The sequence below is a fragment of the Oreochromis niloticus genome, linkage group LG3 (genome assembly GCF_001858045.2).
Source record: "Oreochromis niloticus isolate F11D_XX linkage group LG3, O_niloticus_UMD_NMBU, whole genome shotgun sequence".
Taxonomy (NCBI): Eukaryota; Metazoa; Chordata; class Actinopteri; order Cichliformes; family Cichlidae; genus Oreochromis; species Oreochromis niloticus.
Genome location: NC_031967.2, coordinates 57,924,907 through 57,931,367, shown reverse-complemented (window position 1 = coordinate 57,931,367; position 6,461 = coordinate 57,924,907). Strand labels below are relative to the sequence as shown.

At 40.7% G+C, this 6,461-nt stretch overlaps 1 protein-coding gene across 1 annotated transcript in view; it reads right to left on the bottom strand.

Annotated features, from left to right (window-relative positions):
- The window catches only part of LOC106096770 (uncharacterized), a 211,578-nt gene that overhangs the window by 5,215 nt on the left and 199,902 nt on the right, over nt 1-6,461 (bottom strand). The window contains exons 19-20 of the mRNA XM_025903296.1: nt 1,732-1,862; nt 1-1,592 (exon numbers count right to left, since the gene is read on the bottom strand). The exon at nt 1-1,592 is cut by the window's left edge and continues 218 nt beyond it. Of these exons, the coding sequence (XP_025759081.1) occupies nt 1-1,592; nt 1,732-1,862 (1,723 nt within the window). The remainder of the gene's footprint in view (nt 1,593-1,731; nt 1,863-6,461) is intronic.

Genomic DNA, 6,461 nt, shown 5'->3' with positions numbered 1-6,461 from the left:
AAGCAGACAGTGGAAAATGTTTATGGAGCTTTCAGGACATTTGTCTTCAGTTTTAATATCCTTCAGGTTTCTGATGACTCTCTGGATGATTTCTGGACTGCTCTCTGTCTGACCCAGCAGACCACCTAAGAGTCTCTGGTTGGATTTCATAGAGAGGCCAAAAAGGAAGCGAACAAACAGTTCCAGGTGGCTATTCGGAATTTTCAAAGATTCTTCCATGGCTCTGCTCAGAAAACCTTCAAGGGATGAAATATCTTCGAGAGATATCTTATTTCCTTTATCGTCCTCACTAAGGAAGTTCTGCAGCTCCTCAGTCTTCCTGTTGGTGTAACAGTGGAACATGTAGACTGCAGCCAGAAACTCCTGAATGCTCAGATGAACAAAGCAGTAAACTGGTTTCTGGAAGATCACAGACTCTCTTTTGAAGATCTCTGTACAAACTCCTGAGTACACAGAGGCCTCTGTGACATCCAGACCACACTGCTCCAAGTCTTCTTGGTAGAACAGGATGTTCTTTTTCTGCAGATGTTCAAATGCCAGCCTCCCCAGCTTCAGAAGAACTTCCCTGTCAGCATTGGTGAACTCTTGCTGACTTATCTCTTTCCCCTTGTGGTACTTGTGCTTTCTCTTTGTCTGAACCAGCAGGAAGTGTGAGTACATATCTGTCACGGTCTTGGGCAGCTCTCCTCTGTTCTCTGTAGTCAACATGTGCTCCAGAACTGTAGCAGTGATCCAGCAGAAGACTGGGATTCCACACATGATGTGGAGGCTCCTGGATGTCTTCAAGTGGGAGATGATTCTGCTTGACAGTTCGTTATTTCTGAATCTCCTCCTGAAGTACTCCTCCTTCTGAACATCAGTAAAGCCTCGTACTTCTGTTACCCTGTCAACACATTTAGGAGGAATCTGATGGACTGCTGCAGGTCGGGAAGTTATCCAAATGAGAGCAGAGGGAAGCAGATTCCCCTCGATGAGATTTGTCAGGAGCTCACTGATGGTTGACTTCTGTGTGACATCAGACACAAGCTTCCTGTTGGTGAAATCCATCAAAAGTCTGCTTTCATCCAGGCCGTCAAAGATGAACAAAAGATTACACATCGTGAGCTGCTCTGCTGTGACGCTCTGTAATGTTGGATAGAAAACATGGATCAGCTCCAGGAGACTGTACTGCTCATCTCTGACCAAGTTCAGCTCCCTGAATGAAAGCAGAACCACCGCACTGATGTGTTGGTTTTCTAAGCCCTCTGCCCAGTCCAGAGTGAACTTCTGCACCAAGAAGGTTTTTCCAATGCCAGCAACACCATATGTCACAACCACTCTGATGGGTCTCTGTTTGTCAGGCAAGGTTTTAAAGATGTCCTGGGAGCTGATTGGTGTTTCATGGAGGATCTTCTTCTTGGAAGCGTTCTCCACCTGCCTCACCTCATGGCGGTAGTTCATCACTTCACTATGCTCCTCTGTGATATAGAGCTCAGTGTAGATCACTCTGAGGAGGGCTGTGCTTCCTGTTTTTTCAGTTTCTTCAAACACATGTTCATATGTTCTCTGCAGAGTGACCTTTAACGCATCTAGAACATTTTGCAGACCAGGATCTGTTGAAAGAATGGAAAACAATGAAACTAGACAGCAAGAAATCTTTTCAGTGTTTTTAATGTCTGAATAACAGGATAATTGAAAAAAAAAAATCAACAGAAAGATGTTATTTTTTTCTTTGTGCACAGCTACTCTTACTGGCTCTGGATCTGATTCTGTATTTTTCTCCACACTGGGAACAGAAGTCTTTTGATGAATCCTTCAGGACATCCTGACACGACACACAGCAGGACACTGGCTTCCCTACAAAAACTTTATCCCTCTTCTCTCTGTGGACACCAAGAAAAAATTCTTCTGATCAAATAAAACCAGTAAAATAAGAAATACCAAAGTTTAGAATTAGAAATTCAATTAAATTGGAAATGAATCTGCAAAATAGATACACCGCCACTCATGTCTACAGCTGCATATTCATTTTTAATTAATTATATATTTTGCTAATGAGTTAAAAAAATATATTTGAATCGACAAATGTTGAGATGGAATTATTTTCAGTGCCTCAATTCTATGCTTTACATTAACTAAAGCGCCATATAGTGTAGTATTAAGTGGACACGGCCCTGAAAATCAAGGCATTTTATTACGTGTCCTTGGGGGGGGTAGAATGCTGTAGACTCTCGCTTACGCTTACCTGGGAGAAAGTAGATAACAGGGCACCATCTTCTAGTGGAAAGTTACTGGGACACTGTTGTTTAGACTAGAGAGGGACCAGCAGGCACCTAGTTTTTAGAGACAAAGGTTTTTGATTTCTGTTTGTCAATGTGTGCTGCTGGAACTGCTGCAGTTGAGTTTGATGTTTGATGCTGAGCTACGAAAATCCCCAAGTACATGTAATAAAATTAATTGATTGTTTATTCTCAGGATAAACCGGAATGGAATATTACACTGTTTTATGACGCATTATACTGATGATTTAAAAGAAATGCTTTTGGGTAGAATCATGACCTTATTTCTCTGATTAGAGAGAACAGAACATACTGAACAGGAAACCAAGATCGGAACTTAGGCTCACTGAGAGAGAGAAGGAATGTGAATGCTTAGTTTGGAGGGGGCCGAAGCTATAAGAATGTGAGAAACGGTCAGACAATTCGAGATTTTGCCAGACACCCGCCTGTGCAAATCTCCTGTCCGGACGTTAGTAATGCTCAAAGTGTTGTATGGAATAAAGAGAATTGTAGTGATTAAAGTGATGATTGAGCATTAAACACAAAGTGTTATTCTTCCTTCAGCCCGAAGATCAGAGAATTGGGGTATTTAACAGCGGAAAAAAATGTTCATATAAATGTGTGAGTTAAGAGCTTTTGTTCTAGTATTTAAATGAAGCTTATTATATATAAGCTTTACATCACCTCCACTTCCTCACGCTATCAAGCTCATTGTGACATCACTGGTCTAGTCCAATCATCTTTCTGCCAGCCTTTTTGAGGCCAACCCAGCAGTGAATAGAGTTATTTTTGTTTCCTCTTCTTAAAGCAGGACAACTGTATTAGTAGGATCCTTACAGTGAATGATCACGTAACTGAATTCAATAAGAATCAGATAGTAGACTATAACTCAGATGCAGCAGTGCAAACATTAGGACCCATCTTGCCTTACTTCTCCACATCAGCTGTTAATCCTGTTGTGTGTGTGGGGTTTTTTTGTACAAGCCGTGACAGTTTTTGACTTCCAAAGAGTTGGAGAAATTATTAGACATACCTACACTCCCAGTCAAAAGTTTAAACACACTTTCTCATTCACTGTTTATGTTTTTTTTTTCTCTATTTTCATGATGATTTCCATTGTTGATTCTCAGTGAAGTTATCAAAACTATGAATAAACACATTTGGAATTAGGTAGTAAACAAGAAAGTGTGAAATAATTCAAAACATATTTTACATTCTTTAAAATAGCCATCGTTTGCTTTGATTGCTGCTTTGCACACTCTTGGCATTCTCTCGATGAACTTCATGAGATCATCTCCTCAAATGGTTTTCCAACAGTCTTGAAGGAGTTCCAAGCGATACTCAGCACTTGTTGGCTCTTTTGGCTTCACTCTGCAGTTCAGCTCATCCCAAACCATCTCGTCTGGGTTTAGGTCAGGTGACTGGAGGACAGGCTATCTGGGGCAGCACTCCATCACTCTCCTTCTTGGTCAAATTGCCCTATACAAAGCCTGTAGGTGTGTTTGAGGTCATTTTCCTGTTGAAAAATAAATGATGGTCCAAATAAACGCAAACCAAATTGGATGGCATGTCGCTGCAGGATGCGGTAGTAGCCATGCTGGCTCAGTGTGCCTTCAGTTCTGAATAAATCCTCAACAGTGTCATCAGCAAAGCACCCCCACACCATCACACCTCCTCCTCCATGTTTCACAGTAGGGCCCATGGCTGTAGAGACCATCCATTCACCTTTTTTGTGTCACACAAAGACACACCCGGTGAAACCAAAGATGTCAAATTTGGACTCAGACCAAAGCACAGATTTCCGCTGGTCAAATGTCCATTCTTTGTGTTCCTTGGCCCAAACAAATTTCCTCTGCTTTTTGCTTTTCCTTAGTCGTGATTTCTTGCTATTTGACCATAAAGATCTAATTGACACAGTCTCCTCGGAACTGTTGATCTAGAGATGTGTCTGCTACTGGAACTTTGTGTGTCATTTCTGTGGGGCTGTAATCTGAGGTGCAGTTAAGTTGCGATTTCTGAGGCAGTGGCTGAGGCTGCTTTTTTTACCAGGACTTACTGACCTTAAGTTCTTAAAGTAATGACGGGCTGTCATTTCTTTTTACTCAGTTGATTGGTTCTTGCCATAATATGAATTGTAACAGTTGTCAAATGGGGCTGTCAGCTGTGTACCTGAATTCTGCACAATGCAACTGATGGTCTCAACCCCATTAAAAAGGCAAGAAATTTCACAAATGAACCCTTTCAAGGCACACCTGTGATGTGAAAGCCATTTCAGGTGACTACATCATGAAGATCATTTAGAGAAGCCCAAGGGTTTGCAGCGCTGTCAACAAAGCAAAGTGTGGCTACTTTGAGGAATCTAAAATATAAAATATATTTTGAGTCATTTACCGATTTTCGCGAAAGTTATAAACTGCCTCCAGAACCCAGTTAAGGCACAATAAAACCTATTCAACAAAAACAGTGATGCAGTTCAGCCTTTTTTCGCTCAGCCAAGCCGTCTCTGTTGCTGTGTTGAGCAGCCTGTGTCAGTAACCTCTTTCACACGTCACTCACTCTTCCAGGCATGTACTGCGGTCTCATAAGGAAACTCAGCTTTATGACATAAAGTTTTTTCTTGTTCCTGAATACAAATATCTTTTAAAGTATTGTTTGAAATAAGTATTCCTAAAACAACGTCATTTGTGACTTTCCGAATACCGTATTCGGGTTCGGCTGCACCCCTAGTAGTTCCTGTCCCGATTCGAAATATTGAGGCAAGGAACAAACCAACACTGGCCCAGAAGAGTTCAGTCAAAAGATGATTTATCGTTTGACTGAATGAACATAATATGCATCAGTTACAGTAAATGATCAATTAAAAATAGCTACACCTACAATAGATTGTGAAGACATTGCGCTCCACAAAGCTTGAAACCTTAAATAGACTGAGCATCAATTCTCAATGAGCACATCATGCAAATGTGTGTATAAAATGATTATGGCTGCACCTGTAATAAAATGTTAATCTGATACCAGTAGCTGTAATAAACAGTTTAATGCAATGTTAATGATATAGAATATATATTGTAGCAGTAAAATAATTTCTCTATTTCCACATTCCAAATGCCCATACAGTTCCCCAACCACCACTTTTTTTTGCCTGTCCCATCAGAATTATTGTCTGAATAATAATAATAATACTAAACTTTATTTATAAAGCACACTTAAAAACCAAGGGTATGCCAAGGTGCTTAACAAGTAACATAGAGAATAAAAGGAAGATAACAGAAATAGGACCAAAGCAAGTACTAGGTATGCAAGCAGATAGCTGTCACTGATACATAGGAAAGCAACAGATACAGAACAAACAAGGAATTAAATGAGCATAAAAGTGCATAATATAAAATCATGAAAGAAATGTTAACTAGAGGGAAAGGCAAGATTGAATAAGTGGGTTTTTAGTCGTAATTTAAACAGTGCTACAGAATCAGATGTGCGGATATCAAGAGGAAGAGTATTCCACAGTACCGGGGCAGCCAGAGCAAACGCACGGTCACCCCGGGAGTTTAGCCGAGATCTAGGTTGCGCCAGAAGTAGTTGAGTGGCAGATCTAAGTGTTCTAGCAGGAGTATGTGGCTTGAGAAGTTCACTAAGATAACTCGGTGCTAATTTATTAGTGCAAGCTAGCTAGAACAGGAGTAAAAGGGCAAAATTTCCTGGTACCAGTCAAGAGGCGGGCTGCCGCATTTAGGACTGTTTGCAGTCTAAGAAGAAGAGAAGAGGGAAGACCGTAGTACAAGGAATTATAATAATCCAACCTTGAGGACACAAAAGTGTGAATAAGCTTCTCGAGGTCCTCATGTGGAACATAATGCCTAGCCTTAGAGATAAGGCGCAGTTGAAGGCCAAGAAAGATGCCCAGTGGATTTACTTTACCAAGTGGATCATCATGGCCTTGCCATATTGGTCCATTTAATTGACCTTTAGTAGTAGTAGTAGTAGTAGTAGTAGTAGTAGTAGTAGTATTATTATTATTATGTATTTATTTTATTTTTGGTTGTTACAGATGGGACAGACATGACTGGGGGATAGGACAGGGAAAAAGAAAGCCCAGCCACCACTTCTGATAGGCACAAACACACTAGATGCACTTTGTGAACTCTAGCGTGACAAATGTAGTGAATTAATGAACTGTCACAACATGGTTTTGTTATGCTGGTG